Source organism: Papaver somniferum, chromosome 1 (genome assembly GCF_003573695.1).
Source record: "Papaver somniferum cultivar HN1 chromosome 1, ASM357369v1, whole genome shotgun sequence".
Lineage (NCBI taxonomy): Eukaryota > Viridiplantae > Streptophyta > Magnoliopsida > Ranunculales > Papaveraceae > Papaver > Papaver somniferum.
Window position 1 is genome coordinate 64,576,647 of NC_039358.1, and position 25,006 is coordinate 64,601,652.

General features: G+C 38.7%; 1 protein-coding gene across 1 annotated transcript; it reads right to left on the reverse strand.

The window, feature by feature from the left end:
* Positions 1–5,786: 5,786 nt before the first annotated feature.
* LOC113324828 lies at positions 5,787–6,662 on the reverse strand. Its single transcript, XM_026573133.1, has one exon. It carries the CDS (start codon positions 6,660–6,662, stop codon positions 5,787–5,789), a length of 876 nt encoding a protein of 291 aa, XP_026428918.1.
* Between the last annotated feature and the right edge of the window lie 18,344 nt (positions 6,663–25,006).

The following is a 25,006-nucleotide window of genomic DNA, read 5'->3' on the forward strand; positions in this document are numbered from 1 at the left end:
ACCGCTGCCCTTACCCATACCTCCTCCCTTACCACTGCCACTTCCGCCTCCTCCACCTCCACCACCGCTACCCATCCCCTTACCATCTCCCTTAACACCTCCAGCACCCCCACTACCCTTCTTCATTTTCTTCTTACCTTTTCGCCTGCCAACTTTACCTCCATGTCCGCTACCTTTTCCGCTGCCTCCTCCACCTCCGTAACCAGAATTCTTACTGTCATTAGTAACTGCGGTCACATCAAAAGAACTATTTTTTGCATTTGCATCATCACCACCAGCTACATCCACATTGCTATTGTTTTGATGAAGTCCTGAAAATTGTCTTTCAACCGGTAAGTTGTGTTCATCACTCCCATGAACGCAAACCGGTTTCATGTATGCACTCACCAAAGCAAGAAAGAGTAAGAGAAGCCACCAAGATCTCCTCTCACCGCTCTTCATTACTTCAGTTTTTCTGCAAGTAATGTTTTTATCGATCTTCCAAGTACAACTTACACAGTTACACATATATAGTATGGGAAACGTACGTATACTCTTTAACCATTAGTTGTCTAATAATAATGAGAAAGATCGAGTTCCTATATAAAAATGTGTGCTCCATCGAGGGACCATTACCAGCTAGATTTGTCCCCCACCAAATTTGTATTTTTGATGAGACTTGCAACAAACTCAACTCGATCAACCATTGTTTAAGGCTGCAAAAAGATACATGGCTAACACACAGCTAGTATTTTAGCTACACAGTTTTAGCAAAAGTAAAGAATATATGCTTGTATATACACCATTATGCCTGCCATTATGTATATGAATTGATCCAGAATAATGATAGTGCCAAGTGAGATGCCTTAAGGGTCACACCATCTTGCCCAGCCCCACTCCCTCAGTGTTTCGGATCATTTTGTCAGCACCGGTTTCAGCACCACCCTTTTCTGAAGGTCAAACCAGCACTCACCCGCCGTCCCCAATCTATTAGCTATATATACATTTTTTAAACCGATTCATATTAGCTATATGCATTTTAATTCGACCAAGATGCACTAGACATGTAAGTGCGCTGCGCGCATGCATTACTCAGGGAATAAGGTTCAAAACCCTCTTCTCATGCTCCTTCGCTGACAAGCATGGACGCGATAACCACAGTACCTGTAGGTTCCAGCTAGTCGAGGCAGCTCACTGTTGGGTTCTATGTTACCCATTTGACCGTTCAGGCATTTACGCACGCTCTGTAAAGTTTTTTACATCGTTATAGGTTATGTATATATGAAGCCAGGGGACCACGACTGGCTACCACAACTAAATCATGAAAACCCATTAACAAGTGATCACTGTCTTACCATATTCAAAAAAAGAAAAAAGAAAAGAATTCTTTCGAGAATTGTTCAATGCTATGGATTCTCGTATCGACTAAGTACCAGTTAACTGGACCGATATCCTTACTTACCGTATTAAGTTGAATTCTAAGCTTAAGAGAATCTGCATGGTTGCTTTATATGAGTTTGAGCTAGCTGTTTTGAAATGAATCAAAGTTTACCAAGTAGAGTTTGTACTACATCTTTCATTTAAAGGCCTGGTTACATGCAAATCCTTCGTTCACCATTATTTTAGCAACCACAAAGAAACTGGACCATTGTGATTTGTGTCAGTTGTGACACCCCATTTAGGTAGTATGTCATTAAAAAACGTCTTGGTTTTCCTTGTGGGAAGGGCATCAATAATTCATGGTCCACCTTGAGTAAATTTGTAGTGTAAATCGTTGATGATTCAGATAGTAATGGGTTGGTCTAAAACCCTGCTGATTACTATTCCCACTTGGATGTACAAATCCATGCGGTCTCACCAATAGTATATGTCCTACTTAAGATTTTGGGGGTCTTCTCTCACTCCCAAGAATCCAAATGGTGTCTTTAGCTTGACGAATGAGAAAGTGAATGAAGTCGGGGACATTATAACAGTGGGGAATGATTCGGTTTGGCACCATCAAAGGATGGATAAATAGTTCTTGCGGATTTGAGTAAGCAAGAGCTACAACAGCAAGTGGGTGCTCAAATTTTTAAATTTCAGATTGCGGGGTAGTAAAAACTAAAAAAATTCAAACTGAATTATTTTTTGAGATGGATGGAGTAGAGAACAGGCTGATCTAATTGGTGCACTATCCCACCCACCTTTCGGCCCTTGATGAGATTAGCTGTAATAGTCGTTGCTCGCATTCTAAAACTCAGTAGTAGCTGACAAGCTGTACCTCAGTCGTGTTAATCATTTTGCCGTCAGCTCGGGTAATGATGGCAGCAGCACTGCAGCAGAAGATAAGGTCCCCTCCACCATGACGCCAATTGGGGTGTATTGGTGCGGCATAACTAGGAAAGAAGAAACCAGATGACTGGACTTGGGCTCCAACTGAAATTTGGGGCACGACACGACTCATGTTTACTACCCTGGAGTAACAGTGAGCATGGACCGGATTGGTCCGGTTTTCACCTTATGCATATCCAATCCAATATACGACAGATTTCGATTTTGATATTCGCATCCAATCCAACAAGTTGGATGCAGACGTTCAATGGATTTCTTTTACACTAATAATTTAAAATATACAAAAAAAAACTAATAAAAATGATCTAATGTCATTACCATTATCATGCTGATTTCCAACACAATCTTTACTGATATCTTCTTTACCCACCCTAAATAAGAGTACTAAAGAAACTCATCTGGGAAGCACTGACATGGACACGGGATACAGACACGACACGACACGGACACGGACACGGACACGAGGACCTGCAATTTCTTAAAAGAAAAACTAGGACACAAACACATTTATATATATACAAATAATTATGTGATTATTCAGAAATATTAACACTAGATACATGAAGAAATAGAGAATCAAGAAATAACATATCAACTCTCATCTTTTATAAAGGTTAATTTCATTTTTTTTTGGATGAAATAGATTTTTGTTAGCCTCAAATGTTATCTTTGTATGTCAGACGTGCGTGTGTCGGTGTCCGACGCGCGTCTGACACGGACACTACACTAATACCGGCGTGTCGGAACTCATCAATTTCATTTGATAATAACATTCCTAATTTTGTCCACTACTCCCCTTTTTTTTATGCAAAACAGGGAATTATTATTGATTAATATTTAGAGAAACTACATTGTTTGTGTCCTCCAATATTGTACCCGCAAAAAAACTCGGAGGATATTCATTCCAAACTTGCGAAGCATTATAAACTCTAGCATGTCTCTCCAGCTTATCAGCCATCAGGTTTATTTTCCTACTTATACATATGCAGTTCCAGTATGGATGCATTGATAGCATATGTTTTATGTCCAAAATCAAAGAATGATTCCCCCAAGCAGCTTGTTGAATATCTTCATTGACTACCTTGATAACTACCTGTGCATCCATTTCAAAGCGTGCATATTGTATATCTAGCTCTTCTGCATACTTCATTGCATGTAGAAATCCCCTGCATTCCGCCATCTCAGCACTTAAGAGACTATCGACATGTTCACATCTTGCTTGAATGAAATTTCCTACAAAATCACGATGTATTAGTCCCCAACCATCATATTTAACAGAGTTCACAATTTTAAAAGAAGAATCACAGCAAAAGGAATGATAAGGGTTACTAGGTGGTGTCCATCTAGGGGGTTAATTATGCACAACATCCATAGTTGGCTGGTGTTTCTGTAGCATCTGTTTTCTTGTAGAGTTATTCAAGATCTGAATGGTTCTAATTACTTCTACTGGGTTTGGTTTAATGTTTTCAAAAACACTTCTGCATCTAGCCTTCCGGATCTCTCATAGTGTGTTAGCCAATTTAACAACCCAATCATCAATTAAATTGTTAAACTCATTTGTGAACCAGCTTCTGATCCACTCTTGCATGAAAGTATCTGCAGTGGGCATGCTTCTTCTTGGTCATGGTGTTGTAAAACAATATGCTCTTGCAAAAGAGCATTCCCAAAGTATATATCGAGTTGTTTCTATGCCTTGCTTGCATACTGAACATTGTTCTCCTCTTTTATTCAAAACCCGAGCCATTCTTTCGTTAAATTAAACAATATCCATCAAACATTTTCATAAGAAATGCTTGACTCTTAGAAGTGCAGGAATCTTCCACATTTTTTTTCCAGAAAATAGTAGTTGCTGCATCAGTTGTGGTACCTCCAGACTTAAGATCTATGATTTTATTGTATGCTGATTTGACCGTGAAAACACCATTTATAGTAAGAGTCCATATGAGCTTATCTTCTCATACTTGTGGAATTCTGGTCTGCAGGATTTTCTCAGCATCTTCTTGACAAAATATTTGCTGAACTATATTTACCTTCCAATATTTTGTATCTTGATCTATCAGGTCCACAACACGACTAAAATCTGTATCTGTATCCAATTCTACAATTGGTATTGGTGGAGATTGTTTTCCTTGACCCAGTTATCCTTCCATGTTGATATCAAGATACAATTTCCAATAATCCAATGGCTGTGATCTTTGATGAATTACATGCTTCCCTGTAGACTTTGCCAAGCCCATGTTGAGTTTTTCTTTTATTTTTGCATGTATTCCCGAGGTGTTGAGGAAGTATATTTCCTTTAAAGATTTAGCTCATAACTTATCTTCATTCCGAATCAATCTCCAAGCAGATTTGGCTAGTAATGTTTGATTAAAATCTTTCAGGTCTCTAAAACCCAATCCTCCTTCTTGTTTTTGTTTACCAATAGCTGGCCATGAGGTAAGAAAAAAACCTCCAAAGTCTTCTTTCCCCCACCAGAAAATCCTTTGCACTTTGTCCAGTTCTTTTATTGTCTGGAATCTTAAAAATTCCCATATGACGTGATGGTAATGTATTGAGTACACGCTTTACTAGAAATGATCTTCCATTTTGGTTTATAAATTTTCCTCTCCATCTTTCGGGCCTGTTTTTTTTTGTTAACAACCAGTGAAGAGAAATAAATAGTTTTCTTCCTATTTAGAAATAGTGGTATACCTAGGTACTTTTCATCCAAATCCATCTTCTTCATTTCCAGACTTCTTAACAGGATTCTGCAATGCCTTGGGTGCATATTTTTGAGAAGAAACCAGCTGACTTTTGGAAGTTGATTTGCTGACCTGATATGTCATTGAAGGACTTGATGACTTGTAGTAAGTTAGTAACATTTTATATATTTACTCTAGCAAAAACCAAGCAGTCATCTGCAAAGAGTAAATGACTAACTTATGGTGCTCTTCTTGATATTTGAATCCCTTGAATTTTCACATCCATTTCAGCTTTGGCAAGAGCTCTAGTGAAGACTTCCATTATCAACAAGAATAAGAATGGTGATATTGGATCACCCTGCCGTATCCCCTTGTTGGTTTGTATGCTGGACATGGAACTTCATTTAGAAGAATTTGTATTTCTGAAGTACTGACACATTCCTGGATCAAATCACATCACTTGGTGTTGAAGCGTAATCTTTGCATAATCTTGATCAGCTATTCAACTCGATCAAAAGCCTTTGACATATCGAGTTTAAGAGCCATGTAGTGCTTCTTAAATTTCTTTCTCTTCATTCAGTGAATTAACTATTGAGCAAGAGTTATATTATCACCAATCTGTCTTCCAGGTACATATGCCTCCTACATGGGTGAGATCATTTTCTCCAGTTGCATCTTTAATCTGTTATCCATGATCTTTGAGATTAATTTGTAGGTTGAATTAGACAAAGCTATTGGCCTCTAATCTCCCGCTGTTTGAGATGTCTTGCATTTTGGTATAAGACAAAGGTTTGTCTAGTTTATCTTCTTAAGCAATCTTCCCGTACAGAAGAAATTCTGCACCATTTTGATAACATCATCCTTGAAAGTACACCAGTCACACTGAAAAAATCCAGGTGAGAAACCATCCGGCCCTGGAGCTTTCCATGGTTGCATCTGCTTAAGAGTATTATGAATTTTTGCTTCATCTCGTATCTTTGTAAGAAGAGTATTGTCTTCCTCAGTAATGTATGGAGGCACTAGATTCAGTAAAGCATCATTACATGGAGGATTTGATGTAGTCATGATGTTCTTAAAATGATCAGTTAGGAGGGTTTCAAGTTGATTCTTTCTACTGCACCAGCTTCTATCTTGTCTTTTGAGAGACTCAATTCTGTTTTTAGCCCTTCTTTTATTGGCTTGAAGGTGAAAGTGTTTGGTGATTTGGTCCACTTCATTAAAGAAAACCTCTCTAGATTTTTTCCTATAGAAGACTTCCTCACGTTTATGCCATTCTTTAATATTTTTCTCAACATCTTGGACTAAGAGTGTATTATCACTGCCATTCTCAGTTGGTTGTTGGAGATCACTTAGTTGCTGATGTAGGACTTTGAGATTTCCTTGTATGTTACTAAAAGTATTTCTGTTCCAATTTGAGAGCTCTCTTCTTGTGTCTGAAAGTTTCTTGTCAAGAACAAACCCAGGTGAACCTCGAAATTGCTTAGACCAGGAGTTTGTAATTTGATCTTTGCAAGTTTTGTCCCTTAACCAACATTCAAAGAACTTCCAATTTTTTGCACTGCAAACATCGTTAGGAGATGGATCTAACAGGATGGGACAATGATCAGATGCTAGAAAAGGAAAATTCTTAAGACAGGAATCAGGAAAATAAACCATCCAATCAGGATTCATTAAAGCTCTATCAAGTCTAGAACGGATTTTACCAGTGTGATTAATGATTTTTTTTGGTTGTAGTAGTGAAGGTTCAAACTCTCAGATTTGTGAAGGATAATTTTTTTTTAGACTTAATAAAAATAAATAAATAATTTTATATGCACAATATTAACAAAATATGGGTGAGGATTTTTATCGGGGATCAGGATTCCACCACTCACTAAAATTTATGTGATTCAATAACAATTCTTATCATGCAATTCTAGACAATATAACTCCAATCAAAGGAAATTGTGATTCTAATCATTGCCTAAATTAGATTTTGAAAACATCCACTGTTAATCGCGAGCATGAAGTATCAAAAGAAATTTACTAAGCATACTCCATCAAGAGAAAACACAATTGATTAATAAAAATCATTTACTCCATTTTTATTCGGTGCAATTAATCATAAAAGAGTTGCATAAATAAATTTAAATAAATTTTACCACATAACTTTTGGAAGAATGGATTCCTCCGTCACCCCTGGGATTGGGTTTATCTACTCATGATGAAAAACCTCTCAAATTGATTCATTGATACTCAAAAGTTGTTTACAATCAAGAGAAAATGGAGAAAAACGGTTTACAACAGTGTTTGCGACACATATAGAGCGTTCAAAAAGAACGATACAACAGAGGTGCTGTTGTTCCTAAGTCGGGGAAAGGAATTGAGTATTGTCGCAATTAAGCGACACTAATCAACGACTGTCCCTGAGGGTATTATGTTCTTCGTGTTCTTCCTTGCACCAGCAGCAAGATTTTCTCCTGCGTGACTTTATTTCGATTCTTCTCGGCTCCTAAACTCTCCCAAAGACTCTCCAACTCTTCTAAACTCTTTAGCCTTGTATTTATAGTGTTTTAGAACAAAAATATCCGACCATAACACCGTATAATCTCCCATTAATCCCGTCATTGCTCGCTGCCCATATTTAACAATAATTTCCATTTTTGGCTTCTACACACGTAAACTTTGATCCTGCACGCTCTAGTTAACCTTCCCCACGCCTCCGAAGTCATCGAACTCCTCCAAAACACTCCATGCATGGCAAACACACAATCAAACTCGTGTTACAGGACACGTTGCTCTGTTTTGAGCTCGTGACTCAAACCAGGATTTCCAGCCAATTCCGATCGAATCCGATGCCCACAATGTGTTCCCTATCCCATATCACAACTTCCCACCAAATTTCAGCGATTGAATCGCACTAAAACACCTTCATTTTCTCGATCACAAATCTGCCAGTTTTGAATATATTTTTCCCGCCAAAAAGCTGTTTTTGAATTTAAAGAGAAGATGGATGCCCCTTAACCAGAGCTTGGGTTCGAATAGCAATTGGGTGGAAATAGTAATTTTTGGGTGGAAATAGTAATTTTTATGGGTTCCTCCGGGACATTTCTGGGATGGTTCCGGTGCATTTCTGGGGTGCCTACGATACATTTCTCCGGGGTGTAAAACACTGCTTTTTGAGCCCATTTCGCCGCAAGGGCTTATTTCTCTAAAAATTCCTACAAAGACATAAAAGAACACAATAAATACTAAATTGAGCACTAACAATACATACAATAGAGACATATTAGACACATAAATGCGTCTATCACAGTGCCATGTTTATTACTTGTCCAAGTAAAAGGATTACCATGATAACCTAAGTCATTTAGACCCACATCTTGAATTATTTGACTAGCAATTGAAGAAAAAGAGTTGGAACCAGTGTTTTTAATCCTTTCATCCTCATGAAGAGTGATGTTTAAGTCACTGTTGATAGTGGATTTTCAACAAAGGACAAAACCGTAAAATCATGATACTGCATGTTTCTGAGTTGGCTTCAGGCATGTGACGATTCATATTTTACGAAGCCATGATGAATATGTTTCCTGAAAGGCCTCCACTAGCTGAGAGTTCGGATCCACGCATTTCACCATGTCCTCTATGTAGAATAACGTAATTGGGCGGTTCTCCGTAAGATTGAGAGCAACAACGCCTTCAGGACGTCGGTGATACTCACTGTTCCCTGACTACATGAGAGAGACCCGCCTCTACATAGAAGAACGATTGGGCGGTTCTCCGTAGATTGAGAGCAACAACGCCTTCAGGACGTCGATGATACTCACTGTTCCCTGACTATGTAGAGAGACCGTGTATAGATCCATACGGTTCTCTGTAGATTGAAAGCAATAACGTCTTAATTCGGCGACTCGCTGTCTCTTGACTATGCACCTTCAGAACGGATATGACGCTTTAACTAGCTAATATCCTTCTGCAATAGATTAATTCTGCCGTGACATTCACCACTGAATTCCCAGAATAATCTATTTTTGCTCCTATTCCATGATCGAATCCACGGCTTGATCTCATGGAATGGCAATAAACAACTATATTATCTCGTTACTCCGATTTCTTAATCGAATCCACGGCTGATCTCAAGGAATGGTAATAGGTAATTTTATTATTCCGAATTCGTGGTCGAATCCACAGCTGATCCTATGAATTGATAAGAAAACAACTACTCATTTTATTATTCAGTTTCATGAATTGTTCTCCACTGAATTTCATAAACTAATAATAAATACTCAACAACTGGGCATCTGGACCATCACTGAGTAAGCCCCACAAAAATGGTGCAAGTGTACTCGACAATGATGCACGACTGAGCACCGGGATGCACAAACGAGCATTCAAAAACATGGACAGATGAGGAATCCTACACAAAACAGAAGAAAACAATAAATTATAATAAAATAATAAGAGGCGCCATGGGTCGGGTCCACCAACTGGCCGGACGTGCCCTAGCCGTGGCCGGTCCCATGCCTCTTCCATTATTTTTCCTATTTTGTTATTTTCATGAACTCATGAAAAGTCCTTGATTTTAACAACTCTCCTTGTTTGAGCAAAACTCATGGATTCTCCGTAACTTCACGGATTCATGAAAAATAATATTATAAAATAGAGAAAGGTGTGCGGGACCAGGCAACCCAGCCGGCCGACCATGCCCAAGCCGTGGCCGATGCAACACCTTATAATCCCTAGCCTTTTGTAATTATTATTTCCCTAATTTCATGAAACTCTTCTGTTTCAAGAAAAACTCATGGATTCTCCATAATATCGCGGTTTCATGAAAAATAATAATATAAAATTAGAGAAAGTGTTGTGGGACCGGGCAACATAGACGGTCGGCCATGCCCTAGCCGTGGCCGGTCCCACACCTTGCAATCTCTAGTCTTTTATAATTATTATTTTCCTCAATTCATGAAACTCCTTGGCTTGAGCAAAAATCATGATTTTGTCATAATTTCTCAAATTTTGCTCGAATCATGAAAAACCAAAAGCCAACATGGTCACACGACCGGCTAGCATATCGCAACTATTTCAAATGTTAAAATACTCTTATTTTAATATTTAAAAAATATTGATCAATTGAGCATACATGCTCATTCCAACAAAAATCAAGAATTTCAGTCAAGATGAAACTGTTCTTAAAATTCACAATGTTGCTCGAACGCACATCCGAAAATACTGAAGCTCTCAGTACGAAAACACGGACACTATGGTAACACGTGCATACCTTCTTAACTGACCAGGGTCATCCCTAGGGCTCGCACAAAGACGGTCCCACACGTTTTCATAATTCTGACCTAATTTGCTCAATTGATCACACTGGGCCCAAATTCTCTCCAACCAACCTGGGGATTTCTCAAACGACAAACATCTGGTCCCATGATCACCAAGAGCCGGTCTCATGATCTCTTGGTCGGTCCCACACTCTTTTCATAACTGGGTTTTATCACCTAATACTGAATCGAGCAATATTTCAATGAATGATGAAACCGGCATTTAATCATCATTCTTTCACAAACTCTCCAACTGAGAACTCTGGTGCATTCTCACTCGAGCACTTGGCACCACATGGATGCCCATCATCCCATGTGGTCGGTCCCTCTATCAATTATAACTTATTTACAGCGATTCATCACTTAACATATAATTGATCTAAAATTAGAGTTTCGAATAAATGCTCCACGAATCATCATTCTGAGCAAGATTCAAACACTAAAGAATTTATGTTGATTCAGCAACCAACACCTGAATTAATCATATAATACTGGTAATCTACCAATATTTTAATATTTTATTGGGTCGCGTCACCAATAAATAATTCGTCGAATTGAGCAATACTTGCTCAGTTGCTCAAATATTGATCCTGCTATCAATATTCAGTAATTCATCAGTAATTTGTCGAACTGAGAAATACTTGCTCAGTTGCACGTCAAATTATCAATAATCAGTAATTTGTCGAATTCGGAAGTACTTGCTTAGTTGCTCGTCAGACTCTCAATATTGAGTAATTCGCCGAATTGACCAATACTTGCTCTCGCTCAAATACTGGTCAGTAATTCATCACTGAATCTACAATATGCACATCATTTCAGAGAACTACATGTTCGATCCATGAATCACTTAGCATTCATCACTCATGCTCGATTCAAAAAAACCTAGGCTCAATGTCTAATCAGTCAACAACTGACTAATTAATACACGTCTGTCATGCAGACTCCACGATTCGTGAGACATCAATCACGTCAAACAATTAGGGTTTTGGTCTGGCGTCATACAACACGTGGATTCATCCACAACGAGAAATGTGAGTAAGTCGTGTCAACGGTTGAAGGAGTTATCAAAGTAGTGGGTAAATGACCAACCAAGTCTCCACACAATCTGGAACTGGTTTCACCACGATCTCCCACTCTTTCACTCAAGAAACCGTCACACTTACAGGGATCAAGGTGTTCACGATTCTGACAATATAAATAAGTCTCTGAATCCATGATTGAGACAACGAAGGATCACGAGCTATCAGCAATTGTAGAATTTCTCGAGTAACTACTCTCAAGGATTCATCAATATATCAGAACTTATTCGAACTCATCAGTTCACCAAAAATTGCAGAAACCTTCAACACATCCATAATCCTTGATCATCACTGATCCCACACAATTCTCTGCTTCCCTCCTACTAATCAACCCATCTCCCTCTTTGCGACCAAATTGACTCTGGAACGACCATTGACTTGGTTTAGACTGGAGTCCTACAAATGGATCTCTCGAGTCTAAGCACTCCCTTTGCAGTGCATCTATGTGAGGTTAAGCAGTTTGCTCGGTTGAGGAGTCTCGGCAACACGCTCGTCTCTTCACTTCCCTAAAAAACCAGCGAATCGTTTTTCCCCATCTACAGATTGGCGACCACAATGGGAGATTAATCTCTCGGTTGCAATCTCGCATTTTCAAAAAATGGTTGATCTTAGGTCAGGTTCAATTACAGATCCTAACCCGAACAACACTAGCATTAGCAACAACGGTGGTACTCTAGAAACCACTCCTGCTTCCAACATCGGTGCTGTTGATACTATTCCTCCTCACACCAACATCGAAAATCACCCTCTCTTTGGCCGACATTCCGAGGAACTCAGAGAGAATCCGCCTACCATAGCTGATCTCATGAAGGCGCAAGAGACTCTTGCCAAAAATCAAACTGGAATGACTGCAACACAGAAGGATCTATGCAATTATCTCGAAACTCTCACTGACAAGATGTCAGAAAAAACTCACTAGAAGGGAAAAGGACAAGAAGCAGCTTCAATCGTCGATCCAGAAGTTGTCCCAGTCCATGTAGTCGACGATGATGAAGTCCACAAAGCTGCGGAGAAACCGACATCAAAGGAGCCCGCCGGTTTCATCACTCGTGAAGATCTGGAACGCTTCATGGAGGACCGTGGGAAAGGAACTACGCCAACTGTCCACCGTCATCAACCTCCGTACCCTGCTGCTACACAAAAGATCCCTCTCCCAAAAGGCTACACTTCTCCAACATTCACGTTGTACAACGGAACAGGGAACGCTCGAGAACACGTCTGTCGATTCATGGAGTCACTAGGAGGGCATAAACACAACGGAATGATCCCAATCTACAGAGCCTTCCTGGAGAATCTCTGGTTCCAGACTTTCTCAGAAATCCATGAAGCAGCCAAGCGATCAGCAACTACCGCGCATGCTTTACTGAAAGAGAAAGACCTAGACTGAGAACCTTGTGATACTCAGCGTCTCTTCAACAGACAATAAAACCTCCAACCTTCCATGAACGTTGTTGCTGAAGAAAGCAAAAGGAAATCCGAAGCACCACAACAGAAGCATACTTCTCCAATCTCTCAGGATCCTTCGGAAGCGCAAAGAAAGGATAACCAATCCTGAAATGCACAAACCTCAGCCCTGCATCAAAAAACGAGAAAATGATCAGACAGATTCAAACTTCTCTCTTCTTATTGAAGAAGTGATTGAGTTACTGGAAGTTTGGATTCAAGATGGTGCAACCAAATTTACATTCATCAGGAGACATCCAACTGAAGAAGAAATGCATAATCCCAAGGGAAAGACATGTTCAAAGCACCAAATTACATTGTGTCAGACGTACGTCCATCTCGGAAATACTCCTTGAACCTTCATCCACAGACAGGGAGATGCACGACTGGGGACTACTTGCCACAAGAGGAAATGAATTCGAAAGAATGTTGATCGATACTGACACCGTCATCAACATCATTCCACTGAAATCCCTCAGAGTCACATGCATCAGTCGATAAGAAGCTACTCATGCACCCATCTCAATCAGCGACCATGAAGGAACGCTCAGAGATGCTTATGTCTACATCACTCTCAAGGTGAAAATACGTTCAACCTGAACATATAACAAGTTTCACATAATCAGGAAAATCCAAGATATGATGTGATAGCATGGACCCATGCTGAAAACATGACTACAAACAAAGCGTCTTTTGTTGCACATCTCTCCAACAAAGAAAGTTCTGATCCAGAAGATTTGGCGGATGTTCCATCATCAGAGCACTTGGAAGTAATTCGAACTCTGACGAGGTTAAAACAATAACCTGCAAAAGATACATAGAAATTCATCAAGAGGTTTCGCATTCAGGCAAGTCTCATTCCTTCCATGTCTATGTCTTTAATTCCATCATATGTTATTCTAGCATGAGGACTCAATTCAGCTATCATCTCTGCTATTACAAGACGCTATGAGTGGGTAATCACACTCCATCAATATTTTACCAAGTGGTTGAACCTGACACCGCTTCGAATCGAGCATCTCACCGTGACATTCACCACTGAGAGATGACGGAAGCATGGCAAAGAACACTTTGGGAATTTCTCCATAGACTTGCAGAAATGTCCTCGAGTGCCACAAAATCAGAAATCTCTGATGTATGCACAAGTGTTGAATCCCTCGCAGCGGAATGCTGAATAGACAAAAGATACACGGAGCCGAGACGATCAAGCATAAGACATTCGACGCTTCAGTTCTCAAGCACATAAGAAGCCATCGAATTGTACTCCCAATCAAAGAGTACACCTTCGATAATAAGGCCTCTAGCTTCAGCACAACATCTCGACGATGATACACTGGTTCAACACCGACACGATCAAAGTATAGCTGAATTACAATCGATAAGCCTTCACTATCCCATGATAAGACTTCTGAAGCAGATGCAACATCATTCATCAATGGATGCTACAAACTCCTTCAACTCTGATAAGTGAATGAGGGATGCACTGGGGACATGATCTTATTGGAAATATCAATTCAATACATTTCAATAAATGTTATCCACATAACAAGTCATCGCAACCCTATGTGATTCCACGGTCGTCAAACAGAACCTCTCTACATCACAAGCACCTGCAAGACTGGGGAATTTCCTACCTTCACCAATCACCTGCAAGACTGGGGAATTGCCGCTGTTATCAACCACAACAACATTTATTCACTGACGAAGCCACTTCACAATGAAGTCATATTCAGGAGAATTTGAGTTGAAATCCTAGTACACCTTCATCTTAGGAATGCTCAATTCACCAATTGTTTCGTGCATGTAAGGGCTCACTGGATGGAAGAGCAAATACTATCATTTTCGGTCTCTGGAGCAACTCCAACCATAGTATCGGCATCAAAAAGTACGCGTGGAGGAACTCCATTCATGGTCTCAGCATCAACAAGAATTTCTAGAGAAAATTCCATTGTGGTCTCATCAGCCTCAGAAGCAACATCCGACTTCATCAACTATCCATTCTCTAAAGCGTTACTCTATGGATCGTACTTCTTCAAGCTCTATGATTCGTATCAAGATTTTTATACCTGAAAACATGGTAACATGAACGTCTTCCCAAAGCTTACACGACAGACGGTCATAAACCAAAGTCTCTACAAGATGTTTTCATCACTTCTACAATTGAGATACAACACACTTCAGACGATGGGTTTACAAAAACGTACCAATGGGTGAGGAATGGGACAATACTTCCTCAACGAAAGATCTTCGTCTATGTCTCTTATACAACATACCAAAAAGGCGCATCAATCGTACATACAATCTGAAAGATATGGCCTTTACCGTCAGGTCTACGAAATCTGAAAATTTTAGACGGGATTACAAATTACAAATGTGCATGCTTCGTTGGCTGACCTATGCAACTCCAAATTGAGTGATTATTTGCTCATGTGATAACTCAGTCTCTTAACTTCAAAAGTTGGGGTCAAGCATCAAATTCTGACGTCGTATGAGGTTCCTACAACTTCCACAACATACAACATGCAAGCAGCAATTCTCAGACGGGATTCATAAATTCCACATTCGGTCGTTGTCCACCAGGTCTGTCTTTCCACTGAATCCATCATCAAGGTATCTCCAACTTCGACCACCTAGGTCTTTACATCAACTTTTCTACCCGGTCCCCTATCTAGGTCTTGCCAGAAGAAGGGAAAACGAAAGGGAGAGATTTAACAAAATACTGGGGACTGATGGTCCACTGATCATGACGATCAATTTCACAAGTCCAAGACTCGTGGCGCCGGGATCTCCAGTGCTAATCATTCATTGTAAAATGAATTCTATCACCGGGATATGCAACCATGGTCATTACATCACCCCCTCTCAAGAGCAACCTCAGTTATGGTCCCATGACCAGGGTTTCAAAAGTGATGTTTCTACGACTGACCGAAACAAGATAGCACTGCAAGCACCATGCTCATGTATCAATCAAGGGATCCTGATCTCAAATGAATCGATGACATTAAAATCCTTCACCAACATACACAAGCGAGTGGTCTAAATACACAACATGAGTGTTTTACAACAAGCTCACCTGAGATGATTTTACACTGTCACACACAAAGCAGCGAGCTGGGAGAAATTGGTGAAGAATCTAGGGATGGGTCATATAGTATTCTCTTCGTATGGATGTCCTCTACAACATATCCAAAATTCACAACAATTGGAGAAACGAGCAAAAAGATGTGTCCAAAACCTTGGATTACATGACAGTTGAAAATTTTCTGAAAACCTCCTGGAAGTTTACTGTTTCGTCAATTTCGCCCCTTAAACGTGCTCCAAAGACGAAAATATTCTTTGTTAAAGCTTGGAAATTTTCTGAGGATGAAGAAACATGGGTAGATCACAAGAATCCGACATCGTCCGAAGATTCTACAACAATTTCGATGAAGACCTAAGTTCTGAATTTTCTGATGACGAATTATGACGAAATTCTTCATTCATCCACATCTGAATCAGGAGCTACACCATCAATACAAAGCCAAACTTCATCTTCAGCCAATAGTCTCACTTGCTGAAGTCGGTGGTACTTCTGCTGATGAGGGACGACTCCCAGATGATCGAGAGACATACAATGTGTCAGCTTTCCAATGTCTCTGAAAGGTTGATTCACCTCAGCATGAGCATCTGCAGAAATCTTCATCTTTGACTTGATATTTTTGGAGCGTTCCCGGGAATATCCTGAAGAGCGGTTGTAACCAGAAGTCACCGATATCTGAGGCGAAATACAAGGAGTCATGGATATACAAATAACAATACACGTTAAAAATGGTAATCCTCAACTCTTACCTATTTACGATTTCACGAACTTAGTGATAATAACGTAAAAACCTCGAAAAACTTGCTCGCTTCTTCAAACTTGCCAAGACGAGCAAAATTCATTATTTAAAGCCAACACCTGACTTTTCATGAAACTATGAATAGTTCACATAACCTTTCATGTGAACATTCGCTGATTTTCTACATGTGTGCATACACTATAAAGTCACCAAACTCATACATACATTATTTCATCACATATACAATTGTTTGCTTTCATCAATTGCTCAAAAATCATAAATTGATTTTCATAAACCCGTGAACAACCCACGTAAATTTTACTGTGTGAACATCCACCGATTTTCCAAAAATTGGACAGACGTCCATTCTACAATTGTGAAGACTCAGACATTATTTCACCGTGAATAATTGTCTACTTTCAACAGTCGTTCAAAATCAAAACATTGATTTTACAAAAAATATATATTTTAACGTGAAACTCACATAACTTTGAAAATATATGTATATATATTTTTTGCTCCCTCTCGCGAGCATCCGTCTTTGAAACGAGAGCATATTTTCAAAAAATTTATGAAGGCTCACATATCAAAAATAAAAATTTGCATGAGAGCTCATAGACAAATTTTTTATTACTGACAAACACATGTCTATTCAAAAAAAATAAAAAATTCTCTCGTACGAGCATCCACCTTTGAAACGAGAGTTTATTCCCTTTTTGTGAAATCACACATATTTTTTTTTAAAAAAAATTGGCGTCCGTGTAAGCGCATAGACAAAAATTTTATCCTTAGAATCAGGTCTATTTTGTTTGTTTTTTAAACTAACAAACGAACGATCGTCTGTTCCTAAAAAAAGATTTCTTTTTGGGCTCGGGCCCGCAAACATTAAACCGACCAAAATAGGATGCCCGATCGTCCAAATCAGCAGCTCATCACCTCTCTGTGCTCACAAAACAACGTTCTATCATACTATCAGGGTCTTTACCTCAATATTTGCTCGTACGTGACACCACTGGAGCGAATTAGGGATTCTGAACATACCTTTGTAGACTAAGTTCAACCACAGATCTCATCGACTGAAAATCACCATTTAATGCATACTGCGGAACATGAATGTCCCTCACTAAGCAGGGGATTTAATGTTGATGGTGGATTTTCAACAAAGGACAAAACCGTAAAATCATGATACTGCATGTTTCTGAGTTGGCTTCAGGCATGTGACGATTCATATTTTACGAAGCCATGATGAATATGTTTCCTGAAAGGCCTTCACTAGCTGAGCGTTCGGTGCCACGCATTTCATCATGTACTCTATGTAGAATAACGTAATTGGGAGGTTCTCCGTAAGATTGAGAGCAACAACGCCTTCAGGACGTCGGTGATACTCATTGTTCCCTGACTACATGAGAGAGACCTGCCTCTACATAGAAGAACAATTCGGCGGTTCTCCGTAGATTGAGAGCAACAACGCCTTCAGAACGTCGGTGATACTCATTGTTCCCTGACTATGTAGAGAGACAGTGTATAGATCCAGACGGTTCTCCGTAGATTGAGAGCAATAACGTCTTCTGGACTTCGGCGACTCGCTGTCTCTTGACTATGCACCTTCATAACGGATATGACACTTTAACTGGCTAATATCCTTCTGCAATAGATTAATTCTGCCGTGACATTCACCACTGAATTCCCAGAATGATCTATTTTTGCTCCTATTCCATGATCAAATCCACGATTTATCTCATGGAATGGCAATAAACAACTATATTATCTCGTTACTCCGATTTCATAATCAAATCCACGACTGATCTCATGGAATGGTAATAGGTAATTTTATTATTCTGAATTCATGGTCGAATCCACTGCTGATCCTATGAATTGATAATAAAACAACTACTCATTTTATTATTCAGTTTCATGAATTATTCTCCACTAAATTTCATAAACTAATAATAAATACTCAACAACCGGGCATCTGGACCATCACTGAGCAATCCCCACAAAAATGGTGCAAGTGTACTCGACAATGATGCACGACTGAGCACCCGGATGCACAAACGAGCATTCAAAAACATGGAAAGATGAGGAATCCTACGGAAAACCGGAGAAAACAATAAATTATAATAAAATAATAAGAGGCGCCATGGGTCGGGTCCACCAACTGGCCGGACGTGCCCTAGCCGTGGCCGGTCCCATGCCTCTTCCATTATTTTTCCTATTTTGTTATTTTCATGAACTCATGAAAAGTCCTTGATTTTAGCAACTCTCCTTGTTTGAGCAAAACTCATGGATTCTCCGTAACTTCACGGATTCATGAAAAATAATATTATAAAATAGGAAAAGGTGTGCGGGACCAGGCAACCCAGCCGGCCGACCATGCCCAAGTCGTGTCCGGTCCCACACCTTATAATCCCTAGTCTTTTGTAATTATTATTTCCGTAATTTCATGAAACTCCCCTGTTTCAACAAAAACTCATGGATTCTCCATAATATCGCGGTTTCATGAAAAATAATAATATAAAATTAGGGAAAGTGTTATGGGACCGGGCAACATAGCCGGCCGACCATGCCCTAGCCGTGGCCGGTCCCACACCTTGCAATCTCTAGTCTTTTATAATTATTATTTTTCTCAATTCATGAAACTCCTTGGTTTGAGCAAAAATCATGATTTCGTCATAATTTCTCAAATTTTTCTCGAATCATGAAAAACCAAAAGCCAACATGGTCACACGACCGGCTAGCCTATCACGACAATTTTAAATGTTAAAATACTCTTATTTTAATATTTACAAAATATTGACAATTGAGCATACATGCTCATTCCAACAAAAATCAAGAATTTCAGTTAAGATGAAACTGTTCTGAAAATTCACAATGTTGCTCGAACGCACATCAGAAAATACTGAAACTATCAGTACAAAAACACGGACACCATGGTAACACGCGCATGCCTTCTTGACCGACCAGGGTCATTCCTAGGGCTCGCACAAAGCCGTTCTCACACGTTTTCATAATTCTGACCTAATTTGCTCAGTTGCTCACACTAGGCCCAAATTCTCTCCAACTAACCTGGGGATTGCTCAAACGACAAACAGCTGGTCCCGTGACCACCAAGAGCCGGTCTCATGCTTTCTTGGTCGGTCCCACACTCTTTTCATAACTGGGTTTTATCACCTAATACTGAATCGAGCAATATTTCAATAAATGATGAAACCGACATTTAATCAAAATTCTTTCACCAACTGTCCAATTGAGGACTCTGGTGCATGCTCACTCGAGCACTGAGCACCACATTGACTCCCATCATCCCATGTGGACGGTCCCTCTATCAATTATAACCTATTTTCAGTGATTCATCACTTAACAGATAATTGATCTGAAATTAGAGTTTCAAATAAATGCTCCACGAATCATCATTCTGAGCAAGATTCAAACACTAAAGAATTTATGTTGATTCAACAACCAACACCTGAATTAATCATATAATATTGGTAATCTACCAATATTTTAATATTTTATTGGGTCGCGTCACCAATAAATAATTCGTCGAATTGAGCAATACTTGCTCAGTTGCTCAAATATTGATCCAACTATCAATATTTAGTAATTCATCAGTAATTTGTCGAATTGAGCAATACTCTCAGTTGCACGTCAAATTATCAATAATCAGTAATTTGTCGAATTGGGAAGTACTTGCTCAGTTGCTCGTCAAACTCTCAATATTCAGTAATTCGCCGAATTGAGCAATACTTGCTCTCGCTCAAATACTGGTCAGTAATTCATCACTGAATCTACAATATTGACATCATTTCAGAGATCTACATGTTCGATCCATGAATCGCTGAGCATTCATCACTCATGCTCGATTCAACAAAACCTAGGCTTAATGTCTAATCAGTCAAGAACTGAATAATTTATACACGTCTGTCATGCAGACTCCATGATTCGTGAGACATCAATCACGTCAAATTGGGGGATATCAATTAGGGTTTTGGTCTGGTGGCCTACAACACGTGGATTCATCCACAACGAGAAATGTGAGTAAGTCGTGATAACGGTTAAAGGAGTTAGCAAAGTAGTGGGTAAATGACCAACCAAGTCTCCGCACAATCTGGAACTGGTTTCACCACGATCTCCCACTTTCCCACTCTTTCACTGAAGAAACCGTCACGTTTACAGGGATCAAGGTGTTCACGACTCTGACAATATAAATAAGTCTCTGAATCCATGATTGAGACAACGAAGGATCACGAGCTATCAGCAATTGTCGAATTTCTCGAGTAACTACTCTCAAGGATTCATCAATTTATCAGAACTTATTCGAACTCATCAGTTCACCAAAATTTGCAGAAACCTTTAACATATCCACAATCCTTGATCATCACTGATCCCACACAATTCTCAGCTTCCCTCCTACAGATCAACCCATCTCCCTCTTTGCGACCGAATTGACTCTGGAACGGCCATTGACTTGGTTTAGACCGGATTCCTACAGATTGATCTCTCGAATATAAGCACTCCCTTTGCAGTGCATCTGTGTGAGGTTAAGCAGTTTTCTCGGTTGAGGAGTCTCGGCAACACGCTCGTCTCTTCACTTCCCTAAAAAACCAGCGAATCGTTTTTCCCCATCTACAGTCACCAACCATAATCCATGGAGCAAGTATTTCAAATTGGGTGCAAATGTATTTTAAGAAATCCCATTGTTGCTTCCTCTCTTGTGGATATGGGGAACCATAAACACAATAAAGTAACCATTTTGGTTTGGCAAGGGTCACTTTGAACTAAACAATGTATCATGTTGTTGTCATGGTAAATTATATCTAGGTTAAAACCATCCTTCCACAAGAGGAATAACCCTCTACTTCTACCAATAAATGGGATATAAAATTGATTTGGAAAGTTTAGAGGACTGACATGTCTGGGGACCTTATCAGAGTTGATTTTGGTTCTTGTAGAAAAATAATGTCAAGGTTTAACATTTTGTTTAGATCTGACATATTATTCCTACCATGTTTTTTTTTGCAAAACCATTACAATTCCATGCAATAACTTTCATATTGAGGCTAATTAACAAATTCTTATATGCAGAACTAATATGATCTAAATAAGTATAAAGATGATGACTAATATAAGCTGCGAAGTAATTAATGCATGCAAAGTTTAAAATATTATGTTGTAGTAAAAAGAATCGTTAAGTGGTTACCTGCACAGTGCCTTCATGACCATTTGTGGGTTCAGAATGCATATTCTCTGAATTATTGTTAACCATTCCTCCAGATGTATTCATATTAGTAGATGTATCCGTAGCAGTAGTATTTGGGGGTAGGACATGAATATTATGCGAATTCATTGAAGGTTCTTGGTTATGAACAGAGTTTCTCATTCTTTTTGATTGTCTGAGCTTTTCAGTTACTTCATCTTCATTCATTTCTTCTACCATGGAATTTGACATACTTCTTTCATCCTCAGTACCTTCAAAAAATATCAGCTTCATTTCTTAAAATTTCTTCATATTCTGCCGATGTAAGACTATCAAGATATAGTAGACAGGAAGTATTCAAGCATGATCTATCTTGATGGTCTATGAAAAAAAACTTGTCACATATATTGTTAGGTTGAAGATCCCAGTGATACCTAATCCATTCCCCACCCCCATCTGCAGTCTTCCACAAACCTCCACGAATGCAATGGATTTTTCAATTCTATTTCTATCCTTGCTTTCACAGTATTTCCGTATCTTGGCCGCAATTTTCAGGGATGGTTGAGATCTTCTTACCCATAAATCTGATTGCTTCATCTATGACTATCTGATTGAGATGCTCCAGTTTGAGATATTTGAATTGCACAGTGAAAACTTGATGCCTAAACACATAATCTTTTGCATAAGTGCCAGTAACAAACTTTTTGATTGCAAATATGGCTTCTCCAACGATCCAAGGTCCATTTTGAATGACCTCATTCTGCTCTTCCTCATTATTCAACCTGACCAGCATGATATTGTGACCCATAACCCTGATTTTTTTATTCCTATACCTTCTCCATAAAGAGTTGATACCTTCTTTGATAACTCTCATATCAATCTTATCTTTATGCATCAGCTTTCCTAAAACAACATGAGTCCACTCTTTAGCAGCTTGTTAACTTGTGTAGAACCTACAATACTTCTCCTCTCAGATGGCACCTCCAAGGATGCATTTCTCAACTGTCTTGATAACAGATTGATTCGATTTTCTCGACTTTTTGAGATTGAAGCCATATTAGGGTTTATCAAACTTTCTCTATAGATATTTCTGGGATAAATGATATTGTTTGTGATATGGTTTCTTCCCAAAGCATGGGTATATATACAGCTCCAAAGAATTTTTGATATTGCATTGAAATCCTGAGTATAGTGGATGATACCTATGAGATTTGACGAGAAGGGAAAAAAGAGAAAGTCTTTGCAGGTTATTCTGTTAAGATAATAATCTGCAGTTATGCCATGACTATACTTTCCTAAGAAAGTGATTATATCTCTCATGTAAGGTTTGATATTTCCTTGTAGAATTAGAGGGGGAAATTGACCGTAAATTGTGTAACAATAGTTACTATAAAGTAAAATCCGGACACTAGATTGCATGATTTTAGGAGGGAATTGAATTTTTGAATTTCGATGGATTGGTATTGACTGATTTGGTTTCCTAGATGATCATGATGAGGACAAGTTTTGAATATATTGGTAATTGAGAAGACATTGAATGTCACTGTTCTGCTAATATGAATCATCGCAATGAGGATGACTGGCATCATCGCTTTCCACACAACTGCGTTCGATTCAGAAATATCCATTTCTAAACTCCACCACTGGATACTCACAAATGATAATGATGAAAGAGGTTGCACAGGAAGAGAAGATTCCACTTCATGAAGACGATTAAAAATCAAGCAATAATAATAACAAGATCACAATTCAAAGAAATACGAAATTTTAAAAGGAAAAAACCATTAACCAGTGGATGATTCCACAATATCCAATGGTCTTTTAAAAGAAATATAAGAGCAGAAAAAACATAGGATGAATCCACAATATCCAAAAGATTAACAAGTTAAACATGCATTAAATTTAATTCTAGATTCCATAAAGAAGAAGGTTTCAGATCATGAAACATAAGAAAAATGAAAAAGAGTCGATTTTCCCGAACGAGTTAACTCAAAATCTCCCGATCCTCAGAGCATTTTTTCTAATATTTTCCTACTTTTTCTATGCCTTTTTGCTCATCAGATACCTAAGCCAAAACTTTTCCACTGCTCCCTCCGTCCCATCAAAGTTGAACATATATAATAATTTAATTTCTAATGTGAAGTATAAAAATGTCATAAGATTTATAAACAACTACTTCAACTAAGAAACTAATATCAACATTAATGAACTAGATAAGCATACTAAAAAAAAATAACTATGAGCTTAGCGGATGTGGGTGGCCGACGGAGTTTTAAATTTGGATCCGTATCAAACCCATTTAGTCCAGTTCGAACCCATAGATTCAATCTCAAATGCTCACCCCTAACTCTGATTTGGAGAGTGACTACCTTTTAGTTCTGGGACTAATGGATAAGAGATAATATGATTATTATGAAGTGAAAGATGATTGATTCAAGGTTTTTATACTCCTACTGTTAGTGCATTTCTTGGTTGAACCCACCAAGCGTTGGTATGTCAAGTTTGGTTGTCATATTTTAGCTCCAAAACTCGAAGATGCTTGATTAGATTACTGGAGTAACTTCGTTAGGTTAACTAAGAGCATTAGAGATGTTGAGAAAAACTTTTGTTACTTCGAAGAACCTAAAGAGATATCGACATCAACGTACACATCATCCTTCTGTTCGAAGTTAGTAATACATACTTGGCTTGTTTCTGTTTGTATCTACGTTGCTTTCAATTAGTTTATATTGAAAACATAACACAAAGTTATAAGTATATATCTATAGTATTGGAGACTTGATCATTGCATTATGATCAAAGTGTCAAGTAAGTATATACTAGTTGTTTCATACAACTTTGGTATATTGGATTACGAAATATAACGTTTATATTTTGAACTTAGTAATTACGACGTAACACTATTTTGTAATTCATTACTAGTCTAGTGTATTGATATTTGGGTTGATTCCATGCCTACAAAAATGTGTTTAACTACATGAGTTTAAGGAAGTATACTCGCGAAACTTGTTTTGTAGTTGCAAGAAATTCCAACTAATATACCGAAATCTCGCATGGATGACAACTCAATATTAGCTAGCATACAAGTATACGTTACTAATATATTCTCCAGAGATGTGTTTTACTTCCTGGGAATGCAAAGACATATAAATTCGAAATTAAATAGAAGATTCTT